The sequence below is a fragment of the Rattus rattus genome, chromosome 5, assembly GCF_011064425.1.
Source record: "Rattus rattus isolate New Zealand chromosome 5, Rrattus_CSIRO_v1, whole genome shotgun sequence".
NCBI classification, from domain to species: Eukaryota; Metazoa; Chordata; class Mammalia; order Rodentia; family Muridae; genus Rattus; species Rattus rattus.
Genome location: NC_046158.1, coordinates 30,967,469 through 30,979,800, shown reverse-complemented (window position 1 = coordinate 30,979,800; position 12,332 = coordinate 30,967,469). Strand labels below are relative to the sequence as shown.

Genomic DNA, 12,332 nt, shown 5'->3' with positions numbered 1-12,332 from the left:
AAGAAACATGGCAAGTTTTAAAATAAAAAAAAAAAAGAAGCAGTATGGTGTATGAAGAAAAGAACAGAACCAGAAGTAGAACTCAAGATTTCATTTCATTCTCTTCCAGCCTTTCTTCCTGCCCCCTCTCTTGGTCTTTGTGACTCCACAGATCTGCAAAACCTCACTCTATACTGTCCAAGACTAGTAAATCATGGACCTAGGGAAAACCTACTACTATTATTCTGTTAAAGAAACAGAGCAATAAAATGACTCCTGAAAATATACGCAATACCCATAAACCAGAGTGTCCCTTAACCATCATCAGAGAAGTCTCTACTTGTCGTAGATGGGAATTAACAGAGACATTCACAACTAAACAATGAGACTTGAGTACACATCCTTAAATGGGTTGTCTTTACCAAAACGCTTAAGGCTCAGAGATCTACATGGAAGAGAACGCAGAAAGGTTTTAATAGAAAGAGATGATGGCTAACTCTACAGAATCAGCATCTTTCATATAGACACAATAGGACTGAGAAAGGTGAACTCACAAAGACTGAAAGCACACGCAGAACTGCACAAGTTCAAACTACACAAAATCTCAGTGCTGAGAAGGGAAAGTGGACCACCCTTAACTAAAAAGATATACTGATACTGCTGGCAAAAGGAAAACAAGTTTTCTCCAATACTGCCACTGGGTATGTTGGCTAGTTTTATGTGAACTTGACACAAGACAGTCACCTGAGATGATGGAAATGCCTTCATAAGATCAGGCTATATGTCAGCCCTTAGGGCATTTCTTAATTAGTCACTGATGTGGGAGGGCGCAGCCCAATCACCTCTACACTGATGGTCCTGGGTTCTATAAAAAGGTAAACTGAGCAAGCCCTAAGGAGCAAGCTAGTAAGTAGCACTCCTTCATGGCCTTTACATCAGCTTCTGCTCCCAGGTTCCTGCTGAGACCTGCGTTGGCTTCCCTCCATGAACTGTGACTCACAATCGTAAGCAAAAAACCCCTCCTTTACTCCTATATTAGTTAGGGTTCTCTAGAGAAACAGAACTTACAGAGTGAATATCTGCACATTCATTATAACACCAACACTGATTTCTTAAAATGATTTAGACTGTGGTCCAGCTAGTCCAACAATGACTGTGTGCCAAAAACAGGTCTAAAAATCCAGTAGTTGTTGAGTCCACAAGTATGCATGTCTCCGCTGGTCTTCAGTATATGCTAGAGTCCCAAAGGAGGAAGCTCTAATGCTAGTGAAGGGATGGATTTGCTAGAGAGACCAAGAGCAAACAAGCAAAAAGAGGCAGCTTCTTTCCTTTATATAGGCTACAGAAGAGGATATGGCCCATATTAAAGGTGGCACATCCTACTTCAAGTGATTTAACTAAGAAGAAAATCTTACAAGTGAACCCATTAACTTGGATTTTAATTAATTCCAGACTTGGTCATGGTTTCATCACAGCAGTAGAAAAGTAACTAAGACAGTGGGTATAACAACCACACTATGGGACAGACCCCATGATGAGGCCAACACAAATGGATTCTATGTTTTCCCTGCACTTTTTTTCTTATTGCAACTTTTTCTTTAGAAAGAGTGCCATGAACTTGGTGGTAGGGAACAGGGGAGGATATGGAATTTGTTTCAAGAGAAAGGAAAAGAGCAATGAAAAAAAATTTTATAAGAAAGTGTTTAAAAAAAATCCAATAAAAAAAAAAAAGAAAGTGTTTAAAAAAGACTTTGTGGTTATCAACTAGAAGACACAATTATATTAATGTAGGATCCTTTGTAATTGTAAACTTCTATGACTATTTCAGGTAGACAGAATAGGAAAATACTTCAAAGAGATTACATACTTGTGTACAGGTGTTTTTTTTTTCTATCAATTAAAAGGTTACTTACCAATCTTATTGATATTTAAAGTGAAACAATGTTATAGGGATTTAAACACATATTTTATTCTCAAAGAACCAATCAAGGAAATCCAATAATATAATAAAAATTAATAAGTTAACTTATTAGTTAAAAAACTTTACATGATTGTTCATTTGATCATATAATAAGACAGAATAGACAGAAGCAAACTGTTTTTCAAGTTAGGACCCTAAATGTAGATTTTATCAGGCTTAGATATATTTCTCACTACATTTCTGAAAATGGAAATAAATGGGAAATGCTGCTCAAATAGAATAAAATGACTGAAAATAGTTACAAAGAAAGGTTCATTATAATAGGACAACGTCCATGTTAGAAGATGAGTTGTACAAAGGAAACTATCTTAGTCTAGTTTCAAAGAAATCTTTTCCAACAATACAGACACAACAAAATGAAGGGCTCATGTGGTTCTCACCAGCGGTATGAGTCAAACTCTCGAGTCAGACATGGGTTTGAGGACCTCTTACAAGGGGTTTAAAGATAGAAAAGTTGTCTGATCTCTTTGGCCTTCAATTTCCTCTATAAAATTGACAACAAATTTACCTTAACAAAGGTGCTGTGAAGACTACATATCTGTTGCATAGCAAATAAATGTTAGCTATACAGCATGAAAAAGAACGCTCACTTACTACTCTCTACTTCTTTCTTCCTTTTAAACAAACACCTAACCCTAAACCACATCGATCTAAATAACCTACAAATAAATCTAGGAGGTAGATTACAATACCATTACTGGCCTATAAAACGTATATGATCTTACTTTGTATTATTCTTGTCCTGCTTATTCAAGATCATTCTTCTCATCGAAATTCACTAGAGAGAGCTAGTGACATGAATTGCCTCCAAACCTGACAACTTAAATTCAACTCACAGTTCTACACGAAGCAGGAAGAGAATGGACTCCTCCAAGTTGTCTGTGAACCTACAATTACATACCACGGTATGTGTGGTCATATCTGGGCACACACAAATGAAATATGTAAAATTTACTAGTGAGCATATATTTCCACCCAGATTTTATATTGAAGGTAATTTCTATTAATATATTTTTATTAATGCTTAATAGTAATAACTAAAATAAATGTAGAATTAGCTTTATTATTTTTTATAAATGGAACACTAAAATTCAGTAACTAGCAATTTAAGGAACCAGAAATCAAGGCACTGAATAAACAATTACCCAAATTTCCAAATAAATTACTTAAAAAAACAAAGAATAAGAATACCAGTCTTAAGTCAGCCTCTTTTCATAATTTAGGCAACTTACTGTTTTTATTAAGACTTAGTTCATCTGAAGTGAACCCCTATGCTACAGAGATGAACATGAGATTCAATTCTCTTGGAATCTTGATTTTTATACCTTATTTACTCTTACACTTTCCTTCCTTCACATATATTCTCACCTAACAAGAGAAAAATTTAGGGCAGAACTTTTGCAATTTAAAATGGTATCGTCATTGCAAAATGACTTTGCTTTAAGCAGATAGTTCTCTAAACTATCCGCACTGGGTTAAGGTTCATATTATAAGTCGACTGGTAACTTATTTCTCGTCTAACTAGTTCAGCAGGGTAGGGGATAAACCACTTCTCACTAATCTACTTTTTCAGACTATCTGAACTAGCTTTTATTTCTCGTATTATTGAAGCTATGTGAAGCTATTAGCCAAAGAAACCTTACCAGATAGTACAGAGTCTTACTTTAAACTTAAAATTCAAACAAACAAGAACCCCCCTAAAAAACAAAACAAAAACAAACAAACAAGAACACTGAATACCATTTCAATTATAATAGATCTTCCATGTCTCCATATCACCCTTCCATGTTTTACCAATCTTCAGTCCAAAATACTCAAACATGTAGACATTTTTCTCTTGTCATCAGTCCCTAAACAAATATAGCATTTATATTTTATTATGTATTCTAAGTAATCTAAAATGATTAAAGTATGTAAGTGTGTAAAAATCAATGTGTAATAAAAGTTCTAAACCAATATATTCTAAGTTTTCCTGCTGCTCCTAGTCCATAGCCCTTAGTGGACCTCCTAAGTGCTCTACCACTAGCCATTAAAGCACAAAATTTCAGAAAATGTTAATAGTTGTATCTTAAGATGTGAATTATTGCTTTTTAACATGTAATTTAAAGAAGCATGCCTTATCCTTAAGACTATATAATTTTCCAGACACAATGGCAACCCCTGGAGCTAGAGTTCTAGGCAGTTGTGGGCTACTAAATGTGAGTGCTGGGAATGGATCCCTGATCCTTTGAAAAAGCAGTAAGCAGTCTTAATTGCTGGGCAATCTCCTTAGCCATCATCTGTTGATTTAAGCAGTAACTTATATTAACTGCTGACTGAGTAGATCAAGATTTTATGTGGAGTATATAGCATAAGCTGGACTTAAAAGCACCTCCTGACTTCAAAACACTTTCTATTATAATAGCTGTTTCTTATAATTTATAAATATTGTGGTAATATGAATAAAAATGGTTCTCATAGACTCATACAGGGTGACATTATTGAAGGAGTGGCCTTGTTAGAGGAAGTGCTTCACTGGCAGTGAGCGTTGATGTTTCAGAAGCTCAAACAAGGCCCAGTGTCACTTTCTTTCTGTTGCCTGTGATCAAATGTATGATTCTCGGCTACCTCTCCAGCACCATGTCTGCTGTACGCTGCATTGCTTCACACCAGGATGAGAATGAACTAAACCTCTCAATCTGTAAGCCAGCCCCACAGCAATAGAAACCATAACTAAGACAGTTACTGAACACACAAAAAGTGGTTCGAATAGACTCAGTATTCTCAGTGCTGCCTGGGCTTTTTAAAACTCACAAGCAAATACATTAACAGCGCACCAAGTACAATAGCAAACAAGTGCAAAGCAAACAATCAGCTAGATCATGTTATGAAACAAGGAAGCTAGGAATGTTAGTGTAATTTCTTAAAGGATTTATTTCATCTATACAATAGCTTCATGCAGGAGTAAAAGTATATATTCCATAAGACATGCATATGGCTCTTCCAGAAGCCACATTATGCTACCACCAATATAGCTGTTAATCTACTCATTGCAACTGGCGGCTCCAAACAGTCCCTAGTTAGAAACTTCATGACACTCAGATGTCAAAGCTAAGTCCATGATCTACTTCTTTTGTCAGTAGTTTTTTTTTCCTCCTACTGCAATTAGCCATCTGTTCCATTAGTTCATGATAATCAAATCTGAATCATCAAAGAAGCAGCTTTCCAAAAGTTGTACAAAAGAGGATAGAGTTAATTCATTGTAATCAATGTTACATCTAGTGTGCTTGGAAAAGAAATTTCTAGTTTAAATACAAAATCATCCACTTTTCTTAATCTACAAGATTTATATTACTGCCTAAGAGAACCCACATTTTCCTATAATGCTCCATTACTCATTATATATTTTCCTAACTATAATGTGAAGAGCAATGAGAAGGTACAGAATAATCCTAGTAACACATTTAAAACAAAGCCTCAAGGGTATATAGAAAAGTATAGTAACATGGGATGCCAACCCTAAAATCTAGAATTCGCCAGGAAATTTATATTTGATATTCTACTCTTTGCTCCCAATACCAATAACAACATTCAACCAAAAATCACATGAAAATCCAACTATCTCAGCTCTACTTACTTACAGAATGCTTTCCAGAGGAAGTCAAGCATGTAAAAGTATCACATTTTAATAAAATTATAAAAATAAGTTAATAAAGTAATTTTTAAAAACCTTGTTCTTTTGAAACACCCAAGCTGCAGATTCTAAGTCACACTTAATACAATGCATTTAAAAATATGAGGCATGCATAATTCTAAGGTTAATAAAATTTAAAATGTACTTTGTGAAACTAAGGTATGTATGAAATATCTGTGGCTGACAGTGCAATAGAAAGATGAGTAACCCAATTATTTACAACAACAACAACAAAAGACAACAATGTCAGAAAAGCAACAGATACTCATTGGTTTGTATCTCAAAACTGAAATATTACAGATTGGCTAGCTAATTCTGTAGACTGTATTTTAAATAGGTTTGTGGGAAGATCAAACCATTCTTTAACCTTATAGCAATTTTAGAAATTGTTAATCTCACAACTATAAGGTTTGTTTTGACTATTAATCTCTTATCAAAAATAAACAATAAAACAACCAGTAATATAACTGAAAAGCAAATTTCTAAAAATATAGGACTGAATTTGTGATTTCTATAAAATGAGTGTATGTGTTCTGATTTGCCTCATTCTGGGAAATAAATTCAAGATGCATCTGAGGCATAAATACTATGAGTCAAGTTATAACACCTTTTCTTGACTTATTAACTCCAAATGGCCTCAAAGTTTGAGGAATGACATAAGCAGACTTAAAAAAGTGACCTAGGAACATTTGAAGTCTCTGCCTTTTAACAAATGTTCATATTGTAAACAAAGATAGTCAAGGTTAAACTGCACAAGGAGAAGATCATTAGGATCTCCTTCCAGGCTCCCGCAGAACTTACTATGTAACCCAGCCCAGCTCTGAACTCATGGCAGGACTCCTACCTCAGTCTTGTGAATGCTAAATAATTCTTAATAAAGGAAGTAAGCCACTGTCAAATTGGCTCCTTTTTAGTTGTGAGATTCAAGTTGAGCTATTACTATAGAAGGTGGCCAAAGATTTATTTACAAGAGCTGAAGTAGTCTCCACACCACAGAATGTCATTTCTTCAGTGTTACTCAGAAAATCTTTAATATAAAATCAATTTCTTTTTTTTTTTTTCTTTTTCTATTTTTTGGAGCTGGGGATCAAACCCAGGGCCTTGTGCTTGCTAGGAAGCGCTCTACCACTGAGCTAAATCCCCAACCCCATAAAATCAATTTCTTACTAAGTTATTCAACAATCTAAGCTTTAGATTCAAATACATGATATAACAAAACCGTAAAATTATAAAATTACATTATTTAGTTGAAGGGAGAGGTGTATGCCATGGTATAAATATAAAAGTCAAGGTGGAAGACGACCTGTGAGGGATTCTCTCCTTCCAGAGGATCAATCACAGGCCACCAGGCTTGGCAGGAAGCCTTTAACCTGCTGAGCCATCTTGCTACCCAAAGATACACTTCTTTTCACATAACTTTGTATCAGGCTTAAAACTTGAAGTTTAGTAATCTCTAGTACTCTTGAATTCCATAATAGAATCCTCCCATTCTTGTAATTATAAGCACAAATCTGTTTTTTCTCCTTGGAAATGTCTTGATATATATTCATAGTATAAAATAATAATCTATCTTTCTGACAGAAAATATTTCCTTAGGGCTAGGAATATAGCTCAACTGCAAAATACTTGCTAAGCAAGTGAAAGGCCCAAGGCTCAATGCTCAGCACTGGAGGAAGTTTAAAAGAGATTTCTTAGTATAACTTGTAACTCCCTTCACAATATTTTGAGCTTGAGCTAATTAAATAAGGAAGTCCACCAGACCTAGGTAGACATACTTGACACCTTGTAATGTCTTAGGTTATACAAATTAACTTTAAATGCAAGTATTAAATGTAAAGTGTATAACCAATAAACCAGAAGGGCTTACTTTGAAATGACTAGGTTATTTTGGTTTTATAATTCTACAAAGGGTATAAAAAATATAAGCTGTTAAATTTGATGACCTAAACAATGGACACTGTTTTTCAAGTTAGCAACAAGTTTTTCAATTTTCTACAAATTACTAGTCTACAAGTAATATTTCTATTATAGGTAGGATTTTTGGTAATTAAATAGTTTTATATTTCACATATAGAGTAACTGCAAGCTCACAGATATATCATTTACCACTAGATGGTGCCCATACAAAAGTAATGTGTAATGTGGGGTTTAAAGTAAAAAGTGTCACTGATTTGGAAAAAACAATGAATATGAGGACAGATGGTAAAAACAAAGTTATTACTCTTACTTAGCATTGCAGAGGTAAAATTGCCATATTATAAAAGCTTAACGTTAGTTGTCAACAGAAAAACGCCTCCTATTAATTTATTTTATAATGTAGAAGTCAATGAGTTAATGAAGCGAATGAAATAGTCAGATGAATCATGTTACACACAAGTAATCTGAATGTGTGAGTTGCTTCAGTTCTTGGGACTTACTTGTTTTCTTCATGTTATCAAATGGAACGCACTAATGATAACATGTACTAATGATAACATGTCCAGGTGGCTTAGAGACTTGGCTCCTCTATGATCTTCATTTGGAATCCCTAAGACATCTCTAGTATTAAAGTACTAGTTTAAAAGTTGTACTTTTAAGAAGAATTCAACTTCAAGGCAGATATTCTACCTAACTTCTCCAATCACAAAGATTTAAATAAAATATCTGGTTCTGCCAGTGGCCTATCCTTGAATGAGCCTCACGATAACTTAACATGTGGGTTCTCTTTGTATGCAATAATTTTATGTGGATCAGTGCCTTATATAGATGGATGCAACAACATTAAGTAATGGCTATAGGTGTACTTTATTTGCTTGCTTGGAACTTACTCCTAAGACCCGGTGAATGAGGGAAGTAAGCAGGAGATGATCATGTGATACTGTGGAAAAATAGTAAATTATACAAGATTGTTACAGTAAATTATAACCTAATGACAGCTAAGGAATGCTATACATACTTCCCCAAACCCAAACTTCTGCTTTGTTCTTTAACAATGCAAATTCCAAGTAGCTATAACAAAGTTTTCCATATAAGAAGTATAATAAAAATAAAGATACATTTTCAAAAAGGTACTTAAACTTTGACAGGAACATGGTTCCATGAATTTATAAAATTAAGCCACCTGGAAATGTTATCATTAGTGTGTTTCATTTTATAACATATAGAAAACAAGTTTCAAGAACTGAAGCAACTCGCACATTCAGATTATTTGTGTGTAATATGATTCATCTGAGTATTTTTAGCTAAATTAAAAAGATATATTGGTAGAAGGCAAGATTGTTCCCCAGGTAAACAAAGTAAGTGATCTTTAGCTATCTCACTTTAATGACTAAGCTTGGAAGAACTGAACTCAATTCTAAATGATAGATTGAACCCACATGCTGGAAGGCGAGAAGTGACTCCTTCAATTGTCTTCTGGACCTTGACATACCTGCTATGTTATATGTACATGAGGCAACAGCAGCACATACATACACACAATTGAATAAAACATAATAAAACTGTTAAATATAATTAAGTAACAAAAAAGTGTTTCATTTTTAGTATCAATGTAAACTAGTTATTCATTCAGATTGCTAATTTCATTAAATGTTTCACCTTGTATTTACTAAATAGCAAGAAATGTTACATTTATATTTCACTGAGAATTTTGTTTCAGTAAAATGTGACTCATAAAGTAAAAAGTTAAAAAAAAAGATAATAGCTTTGATTTTCTTCCCTTGAAATTCTTTTATTAAAATCCATGTCTTATTCTGTAAAAACTACCAACACTATTTAAATAAAACCAATTAACATTCATGAATTAAGTATCATGAAAAATAGTATACACATGGTGATCCCAACTCCCATTTCTAAAATAATCATAAAGAAAATAAAGAATGGAAAAACATTTATTAAAATGTTGGCAGTAATTTTCCTGATTATTTCCATTGTCTTAAAGGACACATACACACATTCCACACTCATATTTTTCTCTTTTCAAGACAAGGTCTCATATATCCCAGACTGGCTTCAAACTTGCTATGCAGTCCAAAGATGGCCTTGAACTAGCTAGGATTGCACATATGTACAACTAACACTGTACAGTGCCAGGTATGAAACCCAGGGCCACATCACACTAAGCAAGCACTTCAGCAACTGAGCTACATTGCAAGGTCACCTTAACAAAGAATCAGAAATATTTTTAAACAATCAAGAAACGTGCTTATATTAACCTTATTTTAGGTAGTAAGATAACATATTATAAAGTTATTTCTATTAAAACATAATATTTCTATCTGATTTATAAGTTAGTAGTCAAAAGATTTCAATATTTTCACAAGAATCTATTTTCCTGTGCAAGGACTCACTCTACTGGCTACACATAGAAAATATTCTTAGCCCTTTATCAAGTAATTGTTTGTTTTCAGAACACTAGAGGGCAATGTCTGCATTTCAAACTGTATTACTTTGAGTGTTTATGTGTATACTTAGATTTGGCTTGAATAAACAATTTGGTATTTTATATTTTCTTGTAAAAATTAACACACAGTATACTAAAATATATTTGTAAGTGTTTAAAAACTTCAAGACCAGATGACCAAGTAGAAAAAGTATGTGATGTGACACTATCTTATTTTAATGACTTCTAAACATCTGACAATAGAGGCTCTTTATTTCTACTTACAATTTAATAAAAAATTAATTTATTATAACTTAATACAATTAATTACCTGATCTTTAGAACACTAACATCTAGAAATTTAAGGACTAGCATTCAGGGAAGATGTCAAATAAAAATAATAGAAAATTAAATATATCACGCAAGATTTACAGACTCTATTAAAGGTACTGGGTGTTAATGGGCAGCAAAACAATATAAATTTGAACTCTGTTATGTCTTAGCCAAATAAGCTTTCTGACTGAATGCTATCCAAGTAATCTATATAGTATGGTATTCCACTATTAGATGTAACTCTTCCTATATTTGTGAATTAAATATTTATTCACTTTAAACTCAGATCCACAGGCATACAATTCACATTTCAGACACACGAGTATAAATGAAACATTTAAAACATGCATTTAGGTAAATAATTTTTTTTTATAAAATATGTACTTTCACATTTTGTTTCAAGTAAAACCAAAATATTTAAGCACATATTTTGAGGGAGGAAAATACATGAAGTTTAACTAATAATTAAAGTAATACCAAAAATTATGTCAGTATTATAGTAATACTGATAATTATCACTATTATGGCTTCATCTTTATAGAGGCCCTCAAACAGATATTTTGTTTAAGTGGTAGGGTAACAGCTGTCATAATACATGTAAATTTTACTGAATTAATTTTCACATCTTTACCCTCCCTCCCAATTCCATTTGTATAAAACTAGAGATCTCTGAAGTCTTTTGCAAATACTATTTAAAGCGGAAGTCTCTCTAGTACTAGACCATTAGCTACTGAGTTTCTGATATTCTTTGAAAAACAGAAAATACAATGCAAAGAAATTCCACTACCAAAACACATCTACTCTAGTCTGGATCTCTACACTGGGCACCAAATATGCACGTCAATTAAAACATAAGGGTCAAATTCTGAAAAAAAGTCTAATTTGTGAATAAAATTGTTGTTGAATCTGACTACATGCATGACTAAAACTTTTCAAACTTTGACTTTGTAAATTGTTATACCTAAAAAGAATAGTAACAAAAATTTCCCACTTCTTTGATATATGATTTTCAATATTTAAAAAAAAAATTATCTAGATAGGGAACTTAAAATATCATTCTCCAATTATCTAAAGGTGAGGCCCAAACATTTGAAAAGAAATCTTGTGTTGTTCTGTCTTATATACTGAAATCTAGAGCTTCAACATATCCCAGTTTATTGGTTCTCATAACTTTAGTGTCTTTAAAGAACTGACATTATTGTGCATACATGCACGTGCGCACACACACACACACACACACACACACGGACAGGGACATGGACACAGGGACACACACACACGAACACACACACACACACATCCCTCAAACAAACAAAATAAACTTAGAAACACTTACTTGAATCTAGCAGGTGAAAGAGGAGTAGGCGGAAACATTCCTGGTTCAAAAGAATCAAAGTAAGTCACTGTCCAAGAAAAGCTGCAACAGGATAATCCAGCAGTTAGAGATATTATCAGCAGAGACCAGAATCCTTTATGGGAAGAGAGGGAAAAATTATTAAAATAATTTAAACCAGGATATTCAGGTCCAGATGTAAATCTCCTAGGAGATTTGAGCTTAGTACCCTTTCAACCCGTGCAATGTTCAAATTACTAGAACACAGTTATAGGTTGTAGCATTAAGTATTTTAAGTTATTATATGTGTAAACGAAGACAAATTCTAGCTAAAAATATAAGAAATTTGGTTCTATGACATTCAACTACAATGAAAACAGTCAAAACCCTGTACAAAGCTTAAGTCCAAGTGGATCAAGGACCTCCACATCAAACCAGACACACTCAAACTAATAGAAGAAAAAAACTAGGGAAGCATCTGGAACACATTAGGGCACTGGAAAAAATTTCCTGAACAAAACACCAATGGCTTATGCTCTAAGATCAAGAATCGACAAATGGGATCTCAAAACTACAAAGCTTCTGTAAGGCAAAGGACACTGTGGTCAGGACAAAACGGCAACCAATAGATTGGGAAAAGATCTTTACCAATCCTACAACAGATAGAGGCCTT

The 12,332-nt window shown here is 33.5% G+C and overlaps 1 protein-coding gene across 3 annotated transcripts in view; it reads right to left on the bottom strand.

Annotated features, from left to right (window-relative positions):
• Nucleotides 1–12,332, bottom strand: part of Arl6ip6 (ADP ribosylation factor like GTPase 6 interacting protein 6) — a 29,645-nt gene that overhangs the window by 4,576 nt on the left and 12,737 nt on the right. For 2 of the 3 annotated variants that reach the window (XM_032903299.1, XM_032903300.1), the window contains exon 3: nt 11,663–11,795. In XM_032903299.1, the coding sequence (XP_032759190.1) occupies nt 11,663–11,795 (133 nt within the window). Of the gene's footprint in view, nt 1–11,662; nt 11,796–12,332 lie in introns of those variants that run through there. The other variant, XM_032903301.1, reaches the window with a different exon arrangement.